Here is an 18,844-nt window from a genome sequence, read left to right on the forward strand (position 1 = left end):
CCCATCGTGCATCCTGGGAGCTGTAGTTCGCAGCTCACAGCACTACAAGTCCCAGCCTGCCGGCGGAGGAGGAGGAGGAGGAGGCGGGAGGGAGCCGGCTCGGCCCAGGCCTGCAGCCCGTACGGGTGAGCCCCCCGGGGGCGGGCCGCGGCGGCATGCGGCTCCCCGGCCGGCTCGGCCCGCTCCGCAGCTCGGCCCTGGCTGCCCGGCCGCCGGGGAGGCTCCGGGCGGGGCGGGCGGCGGGGAGGCGCGCCCTGACCCGCGGGCGGCTCGGCGGCACCATGGCAGAGGAGGCCAAGAGGCTGGCAGCCTGCGCGGCCGTGGACAAGCACGTCCAGGTGAGACAGCCCGGACCCCAGCCCTGCCCGGAGCGGAGCCCACCGGTGTGCGGGGGGCTGGGACGGATCCCGGGGTGCACGGAGTGGCCATGGGGTGCGGGGACCCCCGCAGTGCACGGAGCACCGGTGGGGTGCACGGAGCCTCCCCCTGCACGGAGAAGCCCCGGGGTGCGCGGACACCCCGATGCAGAATTGCCCCGGTGTGCTGGGAGCCCCCAATGCACGGAGCGGCCATGGGGTGCACGGGACTTCCAATGCATGGACGGGCTCTGAAGTGCCAGTACACAGAGTGGCCGTGGGGTGCTGGGACCCCCCAGTGCATGGCCGTGCTTCGGGGTGCACAAACTCCTCCAGTGCACGGAGCCGCCCTGGGGTGCAGGGACGCCCCTGGTACTCGGAGCGGCTGTGGAGTGCACAGAGCCTCCCGGTGCATGGACAAGACTTCGGGTTGCATGAACTCCTCCAATGCACGGAGCAGCCTTGGGGTGCATGGATTCCCCAGTACAGGGAGCAGCCACGGGGTGCACAGAGCCTCCCAGTGCATGAACGAGCTTCGGGGTACATGGAGCAGCCCTGGGTGCATGGACAGGTTGTGGGGTGCATGGATACCTCCAGTGCATGGAGCAGCCCCGGTGCATGGATGGGTTTGTGGGCTGCACGGACTGATCGCTGCCCCCAAAGCACAACTGGACCCGAAGTGCAAGGGGGGACTGTGGCATGCATGGACGGGTCCTGCGGAGCCTTTTCCTCCTTCGCTTTTGATTGCTCTTCTTTAGCATGGAGAGAAGAGAGAAAACTATTTTTCTCCTCCGGTCTCCGTGCTTGCCCAGCCTGTGCCTCCCAAGCAGCAGCTCAGCGTGGTGCACCCCGAGTTTGGGATAATGTCTTGCACTTTAAACTTTCACCATGCACCCTCCTGTGAGCTGGGCTGTGGTGGGAGTTCAGGCTAACAGTGTGTCCTGCTGCTTTCTCCAACTTTGGGGTGCCCTGCACCCTATTTCTAAGCAGCCAAGCAAGGAGCAACAGCCCCTAACCAGGGGGTCATGTCCTGTCCCCTGCAGGGAGGGAAATGGGGCAAGAGGCTTTGATCAACCCCTTGAAGGGCAGATCGGACTGGAGCAGCTTGAGTTTTGGCACAGCCTGATTGTGAATGCTTGGAAGATCAACGGTTAAAGTCACGCAGGGGTTTATCGCAGTGTTTGCTGTGCAAGCCCTTTTGCAACAGCGGTGATGAAACCGGTGTAGAGTTGCTGCCAAGGAGGTAGATGTTAGCAGTCAGGGCGGGAAAATTCCCTTTTCTTTCCTGCTTTCCCTCACTGGGTTGGCATCTTTAGGTTCAGTTGCTGATGGCTTCCCTGATGTCCCGTAAATGTTTCACTTGTTTTGCAGCCTCTTCTTCCTCTGGGAAGCCTGTACCTGCCTGGAGCGTGCACAGCCAGGTGCTGAGACCTACCCCAGGCCAATGCACTCAAAAGCGGTCTGTGGGGTGGGGGATGGACCAGCAATTGCATAAAAATCCCCTTTCTTACCCAAAACAAGCCCCAAAGTTGCACATTAAGGGGTTGCAGGAGGAAGGACTTGTGCCATAAGGGGCAGGTTATTGGAGCTATTTAAGTGAAAGAGGCAGCAGGTGGAGTAATATTGCAATGCTTGTCATGGAAATTGGCTTGAAGCCCTGGTGAAGAAGCAGGTTAGAGTCACAGAGTTAGATGGTCTCAGCTATCAGAGAAAACCCATCTCCCCGTCCCTTTGCCCTGTCAGGGTGCAGCCGCTGTTGGTAACGGTTACTTTTGTGTTTGGCTGTTAGAACTATCGCTGTTAACAGAAGGAGCAGTGTAATCTCTGAAAGCGAAGCTGCAGACTGCTTTCCTTCCATGGTGGGCATGTGTGGGAGACGCCACAGCCTTCATAGTTTGGTTTTGCTGGACAAATCTCTTCAGCTTAACTGTGCCATAAATCCAGGTCACTGGGGGCTTGGTACCGGTACTAGATCAGGCTCCTTGCTTGGCTTCCTCCTTCACACGCATCTCCAACTGTGCCAGCACAGCAGCTCCTCCTGCAGCAGATGTAAACCTGGGGGTGGGCAGCGGGGATTAGGACAGAGAACTTTCAATTTTTTTTAATTAAAGCCATATTGGTGTGTTTAACTGCAGCACTTGTCCGTGAGCTGTGGGAGCGGAGTTCCCCGGTCCTGAAGAGGACACCAAGATGACCAAGCTCAGAAGCCACAGGCTGTGGAGCAGTGATGGCTCGGAGGAGCGGGGCTGGCACAGGGCTTGGGGCTTTAGAGCCATAAGCTGCTTGGGTAGAGCTGGCTTTGTGTTTATACAACACCTCAAGGGCAGGTCCTGTTAGCAACTACCTTAGAAATGAAAAGATACGCGACAGCCAGATGTCCTGTTATTCCAGAGGGCTGAGAATTAATAGGAGGAAACTTAGGCTTCGCACTGTATTTATCTCCTGCTCTTTGTCCATGTAAATCCTAGCCTTGGAAACTTACATTGGACCAGCCAGCCGGTGTGGTGCTGCTGATACCCACTCAATGTCCATTGCTTTGTCGGCATCTCCAACGTTGGGGACCATCCCTCAGCCCCTGGGTTAGCAGGGACAACACTCTGGTCATTGCTGTCTCTGCACATGGAGTCCATATGTGGGTCTTCAGCTGTGCTGTGGTTCAGTGCCTTGGTTTTAGTTGCTGGGATTTTAGTAAAAAACCTGTGATGTCGGTGCTACAAGCTGGACCTGCCTCTTGCACGCTGATCTTGTGCTCTGCTTCTGGCCAACATTCACCCTGCCCCTGTTCTTAAAAGTGGATGATTTTTGGCTGGTTTTGCCCCTGCTCTGGCTGGGGTTGGAGCTGAGGAGGGGGAGGTGGGAGCTGCCATAAGGCGGGAGTGTGACAGCACTGGTTTAGACTGGCCTAAACTGGTTTTCTGTGAAACCCACTTAAGCCAAGGTCTTGCCACTCCCTAAGGGAAGGTGTTTCACATTTTATTGCCATCATGGGCTGGGATGAGCTCTTCCTACTTCACCGCAATGGAGTGACTGATGGTGAAGCTTTCCCCACCCCTTTAGGGTGTCCAGCTGCTCCAAGAAGCTGTCCCAGCCTCTAGAAATGAGGGCAAAGAGAAGAAACTGCCTCTTCCCAGGTCAAAACAAGTCTTTTGGGATCACTGTGTCCTGCCAGGCTCCGTGCAGCTCTGCTTGTCCCTTCTTTGGCTCTGCCTGCCGGGCAGGTGAAACGGAGAAACCTCGGGATCTATTGGGTTTCTGCTGGCAACGTTGCAGGCGTGCAGCTGCGATCTGCTGCTCTCCCCGTCTTTTTGCAAAGTCACAGTGATTAGTGAGGACTGGGATATAAGCCACGTCTCTGGTTGTACACTGGGTTTTGGAGAACTTTTGCTTTTTAAGCTTTTAACCTGAAGAAACAAGGCAAATCATTAATCTTAGGGGAGCGTGACCTGAGCTTCACCTTTCAAGGCAAAGTGGCGTGCCAGTAAGATTTCAGCTGGTTGAAATGCTGCAGGTGTGGCTTTTTCCACAGCTGCTGAATTCTGGATTTGCTGCACATGGATAAAGAGCTCCAGAATTGTCTAATGCCCAAGAGATAACACACAACAGCGCTGTGCCTCCATCTCTGGCTAGCTTGAATTCTTTCTCATCTGAAGTCTCTGTGATGATACTGGGCCTCCTTAAGTCAATTTAAGCTTTGGATCCCATCCAAAGAAGGGGAAGTATGTTGGAGATTGGAAGTGTGCAAGAGGCTGCAGGGAGCTCTTGGTGGGCGGGAGATTGAGCTGATAATAAACAGAGATTTCCATCGCAGAGCATCCTCTTGGGGAGGTAACACCATCGCACTCATCCAGCCCCGGCCTGCAGCACCATTTAGAAGTGTGTCTGTGTTACGGATGAGACGGTAGCGATGCTGCTTAAACCAGACCATGAGCAGAGAAAGACCAGGGCTGAGCTGTGGTTAAAACGTGATCCTGTTCAGGCTCACCCATCTTTCAAGTGTGTTGCTGGACTCTCATATAGGCAGTTGTATACTCTGTTTTGAAGAGTGGTTTTTATTGTACTCTAGGAACGGCTGCTGTGCTCTTTGCTTTGCCTGCCGGTGCATCCGCACTGTTTACTAACAGTACCCTTGGCAGCAAACCCATTGCTTTTACCGTGCGGCTTCCTCGGGAGATGTTATCTTGAGGTTGTTTCAGCTTCTTCCTCTGTGGTATTGTCTGAAGCTCCCAGCTTTCCAGCAGGAGAGGGTGCACGGAGTGCCAGCAACCAGCAGCGAGTGTGTATCCAACACCCTGAGAGTCAGACTGTGGTTGTATTTAGCAAGCACGTCATTTGAGGAGAGGGCAAAATGCTTAAAAACCTTTAACTGTAGATAGTGATCGTGCCCTGGTTGGCACGGTGTGGTCCCTTCCTTGCCTGCAGCATGCTAAGACATGTGTTGGTGTGCATCTCCAGACAAGGATCCCCTTGCGTGTGTTTGTAATTTTGTGTCTGCTGGGAAAAGCGGACAGCCCTTCTGCTGAGCCCCCAGTAACAGCTCCACTCTGTCTCTTATTGATTTGCAGAACAATCAAGTTCTTGGGATTGGAAGCGGTTCTACGATTGTCCATGCAGTGCACCGATTAGGTAAGGTGCTCCCCTTCGTGTGCCTCCCACCGCAGAAAGTCCCCTTGTCCAGCTGTCCCAACTACTTGAAAAAACATGCTGAATCTTCTGGATGCTGACTTAGAGCTGAAACGTCGGGTCTGTTCATCGACTGCTGAGTCCTCATTGAAGCCAAAGGTTAAAACTGGGTCTTGTGCTCCAAGTTTATTGCAGGGAGTAATGATTTGCCACCTGTTTTCCCCATACAGCCAGAAAAAGCTCTTTACTGGCACCCACCACAAACTGGAGCTAAACCTCTTGGTTTTGTTCCAGTCCTGACTTGCTTTGTGGCTTTGGGCCATGCAGCTGCTCCGCTTCCATTAACCCATTTGTATGAGGCTGAGCTGCTTCCTCACATCCTCATTATTCACGCTGAGGGCTCTGCTGAGGGGTAATGAAAATGAAGAATGTGAAATCATGCTGTATTTTGTTTTATACCCTACAGCTAAGTTTATCTGCTTGCCCCAGGTGCAAGGTGTGATTCAGGTGTGATTACTCAAGGTGTGATTCAGAAAATTTCAGCCAAATACTCAAGTGAGGCAGATGCCTTTTTGCAAAGAGGGTGTGAGGATAATTATCCTCACACCTCATTACAGAGGAAGTTCCCTTCCCAAGGCACTCTCAGCCCCGGGACAGATCTGCTGGTGATGTACCTGGTCCTGCTTGGCTGTCCTTGGACGCAGAATAATCTGCTGGTGAAGTACCTGGTCCTGCTTGGCCATCCTTGGATGCAGAACAGAGCAGCTGGGTCTGGAGTGCAGCATCAGCCTCATTATTCATGGGGGTTTTGTTCAGACAGAGAGGGACTGAGGTCTGAACACAGTGCTGTGCTTTGCTTTGCAGGGAAACAGCAAAAATCAAGCTGTGCCAGCCCCTTGGCACCCACATTGCCCCATGCTCTGTGTGCAATACACTTATTTCTTTTGTCTGGGAGCTGGTTGGGGAGCTGTGGTTCAGCTTTTGGGGTTGATCACAGTATCTCAGCCGCTGCTGACTCTAAGGCAGAATCATTCTCTAAATAAATAGGTGTAGTATTTGAAGTGCATTGCCTGTTCCCGGATGCAAAGTCTGACTTTTCACGTCTGCTGAATGCGGGCTGTAACAACATACAGACTCATGTGTTGCATCAGAGGTTCCATCTGAATATGAGGAGAAACTTATTGACTTTGAGGTGCCAGAGCCCTGGAACAGGCTGCCCAGAGAGGCTGTGGAGTCTCCTTCTCTGCAGACATTCAAACCTGCCTGGACACCTTCCTGTGTGATCTGCTCTGGTGAACCTGCGTTAGCAGGTGGGTTGGACTGGATGATCTCCAGAGGTCCCTTCAACCCCAACCAGTGTGTGATTCTGTCTTGCATCTTCAGTCCTTCCAGCAGCAGCTTTACCATGAGGCACGTAGCCTGTGTGTTTGCTCTGGTGCTGTTGCTGACTCTTGGGCTGTTGGCTCATGCCTGAGTGTCATAATTACTAAAACAACATTTTGTCCATAATAGTATCTTAGTAATAGATTTTAGTCATTTGAGGTTAACCCGAGGCAGGAAATATTTCCTTCCATTTAATGGAATACTGGATTTTATTAGTCCTTTCCCTGCCATATATTTAAATGTTCTGTAATAAATGAATATGATGTCCCCAAGGCAACAAGCCAGAAAACCTTTCAGACAGCTGCTGGAGCTCTCTGTTTACCAGGAATACAGCAAAAACCCGTCTAATGGAGTGAGAGAGGGAAGCGGGGCTCATTTCCCAGGTGACGGTTTGCTGACGAGGCTCCTCTGCTGCTGGAGACACAAAGGTTAATGGCTCATGATGTCTTGGGCTGAGCCGGGGTGGGTGTTTAAACATTTCTGACCGTAGAAAACTGAGCCTCAGCCTGTGCAGGGTGGCACCTGTTTGCGTTTTGAGCGTGACTGAGTTATTTGCAAGCCGAGCAAGTAATTGCAGTGATTCAAAGGGGCTGCTCTGAACAGAGATTTCTTAAAGTGAAAGTTGGAGTGTTGTTTTTTCCCTTCTGCAACGAACAAACTGAGGCTTCTGCCTTTTTTCTTTCTCTTCTCTCTGCAGCCGAGCGGGTTAGACAGGAGAACCTGACGATTGTCTGCATCCCTACATCTTTTCAGGTAAGTGCTTTCCTCCTTTGCTTTCTGCTATTTCCAACACTCACACAAGGGATCTTCCCTTGGGTTGTGGGAGGTAACCGTGCCACTCTTTGGACTCGTTCACGGTGCAAGTTTACCTAAAGCAGTGGTGATGCAGCCTGCAGACGGACCTCACAGAGCTGGTGGTGACGCTTCTGTGTTACCCTGAGTGGAGTTTCAGGGATGCTGCAGTGCTGGGAAGAGTGTCTGGAGCCAGTGTGGTGATGCTGGTTATGTCAGTGTTGGTGTGTGGCTTGCTCTGCATCCTGCTTGCAGAAAAATGCTGTTTAGTGGTGAACCAGACTTCTTGGAGACAGTCTATCAAGCCCTGAAAGCTGTAAAAACCCTTTTGCAAGCAATAGCAAGTTCATGTGTTTTCAGGAGGAACTTGAAATGCATCAGCTGGCTTTTATAAGAAATTGCAGAAGAGAAATCAGCATAATCTTTGCTATGCGGCTTTCGCAGGGATCGGTTCATACCAAGCTGGCTGTGGAGAGGTTTGCAGGGAGGAGAAAGTGTCTTGGTGGTGAAACACAGAGCTGCTGGGGAAGCTCCTGAGCTGCTTCCATGCCCTCAGGCAACTGGCTTTGGTCTCTCTGCCTCTGTTCCCCAGGGTGGGAATGCGCTGGAGAGGAGCAGCTGCCACCTTGTCCCCTTCAGGCAGGGAGAGGTGACATCACCCGTCCATGGGGACAGGGACCACATGGCAATGCCGTGGTCTGGGAACTGGGCATGTGTCCTTCTCACAGTCCTGCTGAGGACCTTGGGATTGTACATTTGTCACAACCATTTCACTACAAGGACAGTTGGGCAGCGAGGCGGGTGCCAGGGGGGCTGCGCAGAGTCCGTCCTTTGAGGTTTTCAGGACCTGGGTGGGTAAAGCCTTGAGCAGCCTGGTAGCTGACGCTGCTTTGAGCTGGATGTTGGGTAGAGACCAACCTGAATCATCCTAAAATCTTATGAAAACTTAAAACCCTGCAGATGTTCTTGAAGTGTAAGCATGGGGCAATGGGACTCTCTCTTTTCCCAGCTGTTGCAAACAACCAGTGACCGACTAGGGTATAATACAAACTGCTGCAAAGGCCAACAAGTAAAAACTAGTTTTTTGTTTGGTTGGTTTTGTTTGTTTGTTGTTTTTTTGGTTTCTTGTTTTTTCTTTTTTAACCTTTATCAGAACTTCTGTTGCATATATAGACTGTGATGAGAGTCTGTCTTTAATCTGTCTGAAATGATCCCCGTCCTGAGATGCCACATCCCATTTTAACCTAGGAAAAGTGGAAAGCCATGAGGCCAGATATGAGGAAGAAATGTTTTGCAATGAAGGTGGTAAACTACTCACCCAGGTTGGCCAGAGAGGTGGTGGATGCCCCATCCCTGGAGACATCCCAGGCCAGGCTGGACGGGGCTCTGAGCAACCTGAGCTGGTGAAGATGTCCCTGCTCATGGCAGGGGTGCCACTGGGTGACCTTTGCATGTCCCTTCCAACCCAAAGTATTCTATGATCTATGATTCTATGAAAAGTGCTCCGAGTTCAGTCATTAAATCTTACAGAAAACATTGATAAAGCTCTTGCAGTGAATGTGGGCTGGAGCCTGTCCAGCTACAATCCCGCAGACACGGGGCTGCCTCGCATCTTTTGCAGCCTCTTGAACTTCAGTTCCAAGTGAAGCCTTCCCAGGTCAGCAAAACAGCATCTTATTTTCACTACGTACAGGTGTAGATGGCTGCCCGAGCTCACTGGCAAGGAAGAGTTGCTTTCAGTGGGTTTTTATTCTCCTCCCTTCCCTGTTTGTCAGGTTGGGTTATTCCATCACCATCAATAAAGCTAGAGCCGGGGTAAGTATCTGTCCCTTGGCTTTTGTGTTGTTTCTTCTTGTCACCCGGCTGTGTGCCAAGAGCACGGAGCGAGACAATTCTTGGCAAGTTCTCTGCAGTTACTGCTGCTTTTCCCCCGGTTGTGGGAGCTCTGCTTTTGATTCCTGCTGGTCTGCTCCCATCGCCTGGCGGGCAGAGAGCCTGGAGAAAGCCACCTCCATGCACACCGCTGCCTGTGAGCCTCTTCAGGGTCTGTCCTGCATGTGCAGCACAGTGTTTTCTCAATGCTTTCAGTTCCCAGATCCCTGAAATCTCTTTATACGGACACCGTGCGACAAATGTAAACCCATCGATTTTTATTCTGTTTATTTTATGAGTCCTTAGGGCAATCCTAGTGCACAGATCAAGGGCCTACGGGTGTTAAAACTGCATGCTATGAAATGCCATAATCGATTCAATCATATCTCATTGCCAGGGTTACCACCTGCTAGTTATTCTTCATGTTTCTGGGATGCCAGTACATGGTGACTGATGCACTTTAGTGCGTAAAATTGGGGGGAATCAGTTGATTTCAGGCTGTCGCACTGGGGTTTTTTGGACTAGCTACAACATGGTGGGAAATTCAAAATGAAACAGTGTCTGTTCGAAGAGCGAGTCTCACTCAGGTGATGATTGGTAGCATGGAAAATTCAACCAGTTCAAGGTTCTCTAGGCTTGAACTCTTGTTTAAACTGACTGACCCAGTGGAGGGTAAATCCAAGTGCTCTGTATTATATTGCCAGTAGAGGGAAATACACAACCACTTCAGTAAAAGTAAAATTGGAGCCACCAAACGGCTGTTTCAGGTGGCTTCCCACACTTTTTCAAGAGTTGTGCTTTTTGTTTTTTGCTTTTGTTTCTTTCCAATACAATAAATATTTTCATTGTTAGTCCCCTATTGCTATGGTGTAAATATTTCATTTGCTTACACCCATTTTTCAGCCGAAGAAAATCGGAGGGGCTGGATAGGTGCAAAGGAGGGTGGTGTCCAAGCTGAAACAACACAGGACTCAAAACTACTGTATCTGCCATAATGCTTACATACAAGTGATTCCCACCAAGCCGATGGTGTCTCCTGCTATTTAGTACAGGGAGGCCTGAACCCAGGAGTCCTGTTGTACCATATGAGTTGGTTTTTAGTTCAAATCGGCAGCAGGGTTTTCTTTTGATTAAAATAATCTGGTCTGGAAGCATCATTTTCTCCTTGCCATGAGTTGCCACTGCTGGCTGCAGCTTCTCCACCAGCTCGGGGTGAAGCGGTGGAGCTCTCCCAGGGAGGCTCCATCCTCGCTGCAGCCGAGGGAATGTCACCATGAGTCCTTTTTATTTTCCTGCCGCTAGTAAATGATGTTTGTTGTCTTCTTGGTGCGCAGGCTCGTCAGCTGATCCTGCAGAATGGCTTAACGCTAAGTGACTTGGACCGACATCCAGAGGTAAATGGGACTGCGGAGGTGAGACCTCACCCGACCTTCCTCTAACCTGGTCCTTCATAAAGCATCAAGCTCCTTTGTCCGCCTCTGAGGACAAGAATTTAGGCAGCCATGGTGCTTAACATGAGTGAAAACTAGCTTAGCCTTTTTTTTCCCCTATGCCTTAGTCTTGTCTTAGTGCTTGTCACTTTAGATGACCATAGGCTGCTAAGCTGTGTTTCCTCCAGGTGTTTGGCATCTCTTCCAGGCTGAGGCTTGCTGGCCTGGCTCAGGGATATTGTGTTGCTGAACTGTCTCTGGGATTTTCCCCAGGAGCTCCCTGCTTGTGTGCTGGTCCTTAAGTGACACTAGGGGCTAAAGTGATGTGCTTTGCAGGCCAGTGGTTGGTTTTTGTTTTTCTTTCTCCTGCTCTCACATGCCTGTGGTTTAGCAAGGGCTGGTATCCTTGGGTGGCTGCTCAGATGCTTGTTTCTGGTCAGGCTGTGGCATCAAAGTGGTCCCAGCTCTAGTGGCATTTCTGGCTGCTGCCTGGGACCTGACACCCCACCAAGATGCTGCACAGGAGGGGTTTCCACACCAAATTTCTCTTCCTACAGCTCGACGTTGCCATCGATGGAGCGGATGAAGTGGACTCTGACCTCAACCTTATCAAAGGTGGCGGGTGAGCCTTGCTGTCTGTCTGTCTGTCTGTGCATGGTGCTGGTGGCATCTGAGCACCTTTTCTGGCTGTGGGTATCTCCGAGGAGGGCTGGAGGGACTGGGGACAAGGACAAGGAGGGCAAACTGATGGGGCTGACATGGGAAAACGCAGCACCAAACCAGCAAGAACATGACAGACAGGACTGGGCTTTAGGACCATCAGGCACATGGAGGAGCAGTCTGTTTTGCTGATTTTTATATTATTCTTTTTTTCCCCTTGCAGTGGTTGCTTGACGCAGGAGAAGATAGTTGCAGGATATGCAAAATGCTTCATTGTTATTGCTGATTACAGGTGAAAATATTACTATTCATTATGCTTCTCTGTCTCATGGAAGGATTCATATGGTTCTGTATGAGGCCATTATTGTCCTTCCAGCAGGTCAGGGGAGCAGGAATAGGTGGAAATGATCCTGACTTCCAATGTTCCAGCAATTCAGTTTAGCTTATCTCTTAATTTTCAACTCATCAGACCTGCTTAGGAGTCAGCAGAGCTTGTGGGGAAAAGGCTGCTCCACTCTTGAACTCAGTGATTGTCAGCGCAGGATAAATTTCCCCTTCTGTACGTACAGCCACAGGGCTATGGAAGAAACAACTCGTGTTCTGCTTGTCCAAATCATGTCAAAACACAGGGCTTATGAGTGAATAGAGCATAGCGCATTAAACTGCTTCTTCCTACACATGTGCACGTGTGAACTGACCACTGTGCCCTCCAGGGTGTTGTGCTTGAGGGGTTTGCAAGAGGTATTGTGATCTGTGTGTTATGTTAATGGTGTTAGAAATGCAATGCTTGATGCTAATCCCACCTACAACTGTCCTCAGGAAAAAATCAAGGAGCCTCGGGGAGCAATGGAAGAAGGGGATTCCTATTGAAGTCATCCCCATGGCTTACGTCCCCGTCACCAGAGCCCTGACCAAAAACTTTGGAGGTGTCGTGGAGCTGCGAATGGCTGTTAGCAAAGCGGTACGTGTCCCTGATAGCCCCTCATCTCCCCAGGAGCCACATGAATGTGGGAAAACGGAAGACCTTTCTGGCCTTTCATCTAATTAAATCTGGGCTTTCACTCTCATGAGTGGTGTCTTGTTTAATTCCTTCTAATTGTACTTTGATTAGTGAACTGTGTGTTTAGGTGTTCAGGCTGCTTGTGGAAAGGCTCTCTGCCTTATGTCTCCTAAAGCAAATATCCCTGAGCAGGGAGAGGAGGGATACCAGCTCAGGTTGGAGGTGTTCAGCCTGGAGAAGAGAAGCTCCAGGGAGACCTTATTGCAGCCTTTCAATGCTTAGAAAGGGCTGATAAGAAAGATGGGGACAGACTTTTTAGCAGGGCCTGTTGTGATAGGACAAGGGGTGATGGTTTTAAAGTAAAGGAGGGGAGATTCAGACTAGATATAAGGAAGAAATGTTTGGCACTGAGAGTGGTGAAACACTGGCTCAGGTTGGCCAGAGAGGTGGTGGATGAACCATCCCTGGAGACATCCCAGGCCAGGCTGGACGGGGCTCTGAGCAACCTGGCTGGAAAGTGCCTGGCAGAAAGGGATCTAGGGGTGTTGATTGACAGTGGCTGAACATGAGCCAGCGTGTGCCCAGGTGGCCAAAAAGGCCAACAGCATCCTAGCTTGTATCAGGAATAGTGTGGCCAGCAGGACAGAAGGAGTGATTGTGCCACTGTACTCGGCACTGGGGAGGCCCCACCTTGAATCCTGTGTTCAGTTTTGGGCCCCTCATCATAAGAAGGACATTGAGGTACTAGAGAGAGTACAGAGAAGGTGACAAAGCCAGTGAGGGGTCTGGAGCACAAGTGTGATGGGGAGCAGCTGAGGGACCTGGGCAGTTCAGCCTGGAGAAAAGGAGGATGAGGGGAGACCTTATCACTGTCTACAACTGCCTGAAAGGAGGTTGGAGCATGGAGGGTGTTGGTCTCTTCTCCCAAGTAACAAGTTATAGGACGAGAAGAAATGGCCTCAAGTTGCACCAGGGGAGGTTTAGATTGGATACTAGGAAAAAATTCCTCATGGAAAGGGTTGTCAGGCATTGGAACAGGCTGCTCAGGGAAGTGGTGGAGTCACCATCCCTGGAGGGGCTTAAAAGATGTGTAGATGAGGTTCTTAAGGACATGGTTTAGTGCCAGAGTAAGGTTATGGTTGGACTCGAAGAGACCTGAGGGTCTCTTCCAGCCAAAATAATTCTATGATTCTATGGTTGATGATGTCCCTGCTCATGGCAGGTGTTGGACTAGATGAGCTTTGAAGGCCCCTTCAACCCAAGCTATTAGATGATTCTATGAATTCTTCAACTCCAGAACTTCCCCAAGACATCTGTCAGGACACTCTTATCACTGGAATGGAGGGGTCTTATTTTGGCTTCAATTGCCTATGATAGTCTTTTTAGGACTTGAAAGTAGCCTTGCTCTTGTGATAAACATCCCCTCTTTCAGTGATGAAATTGCATTGTTTTCAGCTTCTGCGTGATTTATCTGTACACACGAGAATGAGGAACGAGCCTTGGCTGATGGTTTTACTTACAGTTTATTGTGAAGTGCCCTGATTTACTTGAATGATAACTCTCTCCAAACCATTGTAGCGGGGATGGCTGGTTCTGGTGAGAGGCTGTGACAGACCCTGGCTGTGCTCAGTAGACAAGGAGCTCATAGTGCTGATAAATGTGTTTGATTCCCAGGGCCCTGTGGTGACGGACAATGGGAACTTCATCCTGGACTGGAAGTTTGACAAGGTTCATGAATGGAGTGAGGTGAACACCGCTATAAAAATGATACCAGGTACTGTCAGTGATTTTTAGAAAAGCAAAAGCTGGCTGAGGCTTGGGCTGTGCTACATAGCCCTGACTGTGGGAGCTCTCCCACGGATAAGAGGAAACGCGTATATGCTTGCTGCCCTCTTATGGGTCCCTTCATTTGGTTTTACTTCTGAGATCTATCAGCTGAATTAGTACAACTGTACCTAAGTGTCCTTCCCGTATGGTGGTGAAAACCTGGGAGGGTGCTGGATGACTTCTGACACTATTACACATGCCAATCCTGTGCACTTCCTTACTTTCCTTGTGCCTGTTTAGAGATGTGCTTTGAATAGATGTGCTGGGGGATTGGACTAGATGATCTTTGAGGTCCCTTCCAATCCCTAACATTCTGTGATTCTGTGTTTCTGTGACTCTGGAGCCAGGGTTTGCACTGGATTACGGTGTTTTCCAGAAGCTGCATACAGCTCTGCATCCCATTACCATTGTTTACTCCTCCAGGCTCCCCTTGCTGTGAGGGCACAGCGTATCTTACCTATTGTTGTAGCTATTGCCGTGCAGGAGAGAAGCAGTGGCTGATCACACTGTTTGTGAAGAAAACACCCTCTGTGCAAGGATTCCTGCCTTGCAGGAGACCTGCTGCCCAGGCCAGAGCTGCTTCTGGAGGATTCAGGTCTGCCCAGGGGCAGTGGCACTCTATGGGCTTCAGTGAAGCTCAGACACACCTGAGTATCTTGTCTGGTTGTCTTGGCAAAGTCTGCTCTTGAATATGTATTGTTGTATCTTTTAACTTTGAGTTTATCCCAGATAATCTGCCTGTTCTTGTAGTCCATAAGCGAACTGCCTTCGCTGATTGTTTGTGCATTGTTAAAGTGCATAGGAACAGGTTGGGATCCTGTTGCACAAACCTCGATGTTCACACAAAGCAGAAACGTATTGTCCTGGCACCACGACTAAAACACAAGGGCAGGCAGAGGCCATGGGTGAAGGCTGGGTGAAGAGTCACTAGTAATTTGTAGTTCCTTCTCTTTGGTGGCTTTGCTACCCTCAGTGCTGCTTATAGGGCTGATTTACGGAAAATACACCCATTTTCTTTTTTCCTGCTCTAGGAGCAAACTGCTGGGATGCTACTTCTACCTTGGTTCATCCTGGTGTCTGCTGTCTGAATAACTACCTGGTGCTTGCTTGCAGCCAGCAGTAGATAGCAGGTTCTGATCTTCAGCAGGAGCAGTTCCAAATGAGCCAGTGACCAATCTAGATGAACTGGTGACCACAGCTGGTCCAGACTGTCCCTGGTGCAGGGCTCTGCATCCTAAAGTGGTTGCTGCCCACGGCTCTACAAATATCTGTATTGTTAGAGCTGGTTTTGTGCAAGAGAGAAACAATGGCTGGTCATACTGTTTGTAAACAAAACAGCCTCTCTGCAATGACTTCTTCCTTGCTCTCTTTTGGTTGAGAGATGAACAGTACATGATGGGACACGTTCCATCCTGTTGGTGTGGAGATGGTCTCAGCACCATTTGCTGCTCAAAAATGGGCTTGCAAAGGGGAGAAAAGCATGTTCACTGCCCAGAAGGGGATGAGCAGAGCTGTTAAAGCCTAAATACAGTGGTCACAGCAGGGCTCTGGCCGCCATGCACTTGTGGTAGCCCTTGCCCTTCATTTCTGTCCAACTTTCTGGCCTCTGGCTGTGGCTTGGGGATCACTGTGAAGTTAGGAGCACCCTGTAATTAAATGCAACCAAAAGTACATTTGCAAATGGGCTACAAATTGCAGAGGTAGAATCAGATCTGCTGAGACTTAATCTTTGAACAAGCGTTATCCAGGTGTTCCCTAACAGGATTACTTTTCAGATGCATTTAAAGGCAAAATGAGTAAGCCTGTGGCTGCATGTAGCTTCCTCTTGCTCCTGTGGGCCGGCAGGTGGCTGAAAATGCCACGCTCATGATTGTCTTTGTGTAATCATAGAGTCATTTTAGTTGGAACCCTCAAGATACAGTCCAACCATTAACCCAACACTGGCACTAAACCAGACCCTTCACCAGCTTCGTTGCCCTTCTCTGAACTCCCTCCAGCACCTCAATGGTGGTGGCGAGGTGGTGTGAACTTTGCGGGGAGCTGTGGGTTGTTTCTCACTGGAGATGGTTTCCTCTGGGGGTGGCCACATGGAGAAGACTTCCTAGAGGCTCCCTGTGCAGCTGATGCAACATCACCCACAGAATCCCAGAATGTCGGGATTGGAAGGGACCTCAAAAGCTCATCCAGTCCAATCCCCCCGCTGGAGCAGGAACACCCAGATGAGGTTACACAGGAAGGTGTCCAGGCAGGTTTGAATGTCTGCAGAGGAGGAGACTCCACAACCCCACTGGGCAGCCTGTTCCAGGCTCTGCCACCCTCACTGGGAAGAAGTTTCTTCTCAAATTTAAGTGGAACCTCCTGTGTTCCAGTTTATACCCATTACCCCTTGTCCTATCATTGGTTGGCACCTAGAAGAGCCTATACTCCATCCTCATGGCACTCACTCTTTACATATTTGTAAACATTAATGAGGTCACCCCTCAATCTCCTCCAAGCTCAAGAGCCCCAGCTCCCTCAGCCTTTCTTCATAAGGGAGATGCTCCACTCCCTTAATCATCTTTGTTGCCCTTTGCTGGACTCTCTCCAGCAGTTCCCTGTCCTTCTGGAACTGAGGGGCCAGAACTGGACACAATATTGCAGATCAGACCCAGGTCGGACGCCTCTCTCCAAACACCTGTTGGAGGCTTTAGCACCTTTTAATGAACAAAACCACGGTCAGAGCAGCGGATTCAAGCAATGGGCTGGCTCTGGGGTGGCCCTGGCATTAACCAGCACGTTGAACTCTCGTTCCCCAGGTGTGGTGGAGACGGGGCTGTTCATCGGCATGGCGGAGGTGGTGTACTTCGGCATGGAGGACGGCTCGGTCAGCGTGCGGGAGAAGCAGCCGCGCTGACGCCGGCACGACACCCGCTCCGCGTCACCTTCGGCCAGTTCAGTTCAGCTGTCGTAACGGTGCCAACCTGACGTTTTGCCTTAACGAGCAGCGGTTATCGCAGCAGACGGATGGGAAGTTGATCAGAATCTGCTGACGTGATACTGAATGTCTTTTTTTAAAAAACAAAAAATTATATTCTATTTCTATATATATATATATTTTTACTTTTCAGGAATGTTGTCTTTTTTTAAAGAACCATTTAAACAAATTGCTTTAACGTTTTTATTTTATTTTATTTTCTAAGAAATACTTACCAAAAATTAATACTCCTTGTTTTGTCTTTTGGATTTTTTTTCCTTTTTTTCAAACAGAACTTGAACCCTTCTGGTTGCTCATAGTGCTTAGTGATTGAGGTCAGAAACACAATCCTAATGCATCATTCCTAACCACACTGGCTGGGAGGGTGACGTACGTAAACAGGAGCACATCCAGTCGGGACCTGCTGATGCCTTATTTGGAACCTTTTTGGTTCGGTATTTTATGCCTTTTATTTTTCTACACCACTGGTTTTTAATAGTTCAGGATGTGTTGTTGTCCTCTGTGCACTTGACAATTCTCTGAGCCTGGGATGGTCTTTACATCCCTCTGTCTGGGACATTAATAAGGGCCTTTTCTGGGTCTCTGTTCATCCTTTGAGCCAAATTCTGCTCTCTGTTAATTCAGTACCTCTGATTAAATTCTGTTCCTGTAGCTGGAGATGTTGGGGACTTTGTCCTTGTAAACCAAGAGCAGAACTGGGTCCTTGATGAAGCTTCCAAAAGCATATTTGAGCAGCTTAGGGCAGCGTGGAATACTGTTCAGTGGCATATTGTTTAATTTGGAATGAAGGTTAATTATCACTTCTGGGAGCTGGTTGATTTGTGGAAGAGTAGAGCAGAATGCACAGGAAAACCGAGTCTTCCTGCCTAAATTTTCCACATGTAGCAGGAGAGAGACACTCGTTCAATATCTTGTTCTCGGTGTATAGGTGCTTTGCATGGTTCTGGTGTCAAAATGCAAGCCCTCTCTTTGTGTTGTAGACACTGAAATAAAGAGTTGTTATACCAGATTTGGTGGCAATTTGGTTCTTCAAGTAACCGTTTCGTGGACAACGGGGCAGATCGTTGTCAGACCAACTTCTGCTGTAGTTTTCCCCTTACAAGGGCGCTTCATCCCAGTTGAATTCACCCTTCTGCATTTGATTCCTTTTGCTTAAGGTAAATACGTTATATTATTTTAAATTAACCAGCGCTTGTTAGCTGCAGTGCTTGCCTCGAGACTGTCTTAAATTTGCATGTCTAAACCCTATGCATCTAAATACAGCTCTTTTTTTTTTTTTTAACGAGCTATTTTTATGCCTTTAAATCTTCCCCTTCCTGCACATCTATTAATTCTGAATCACTTGTATTGAGCAAACTGGCTGCCATCCAGCCAACAACTTGCTGGAAACACTGGAATATCTCTTCCCGCAAACCTGATGCTGCAGAGTTGTTTGCAGAGCCCCCGTTCTTGCCATGGGCTGTTTCCAGATCCATCTTGGGCTCCTAATGTAATCCTAGATAAACAGGGAGCAATCGAGCAAAGCTTTGTGCCCAAGCGCCTTCTCGCTCAGCATGCTTCTGGAAATGAGATTAGCAGGAGCAGAATGTTGCTGTTGACTCTTCTTTTCTCTTTCTGAAATCAAACAGCTCCTTCTCAAAAAGCCACTAAAACCATTACTGCGCCATTACTTGCTGGCCCTGGACCAGATGTGATCTCATTCAGCTTTGTGCTTAGCAGGGGCTTGTTAAAGCCAAGCCTGAAGGTGGTAGGTCTGATTTTTGAGCTTCTCCCAGTGCTTGGGATGCAGGTAGCACTGGTGGGTGCTTTTGTAACAGGTGCCCCTCCTGGGGTGGGACTTTGAGTGGGTCTTGGGCTGTGAGTTATGGGTAAAGAGTTCACTGGACTACAGAGGTGGAATTAAAATCTCTGGATGGAATTAAAATCCCCG

The 18,844-nt window shown here is 49.6% G+C and overlaps 1 protein-coding gene across 1 annotated transcript; it reads left to right on the forward strand.

The window, feature by feature from the left end:
• Positions 1-66: 66 nt before the first annotated feature.
• On the forward strand, positions 67-17,923 carry RPIA (ribose 5-phosphate isomerase A). The gene is made up of 9 exons (XM_082052008.1): positions 67-338; positions 4,919-4,979; positions 7,057-7,112; positions 10,358-10,417; positions 11,011-11,075; positions 11,337-11,405; positions 11,933-12,074; positions 13,788-13,887; positions 16,736-17,923. The coding sequence occupies exons 1-9, from the start codon at positions 156-158 to the stop codon at positions 16,831-16,833; spliced, it is 834 nt and encodes a 277-aa protein (XP_081908134.1). The 5' UTR covers positions 67-155; the 3' UTR covers positions 16,834-17,923.
• Positions 17,924-18,844: the final 921 nt, after the last annotated feature.

The sequence above is a fragment of the Streptopelia decaocto genome (assembly GCF_964273445.1).
Source record: "Streptopelia decaocto genome assembly, chromosome: 4".
NCBI classification, from domain to species: Eukaryota; Metazoa; Chordata; class Aves; order Columbiformes; family Columbidae; genus Streptopelia; species Streptopelia decaocto.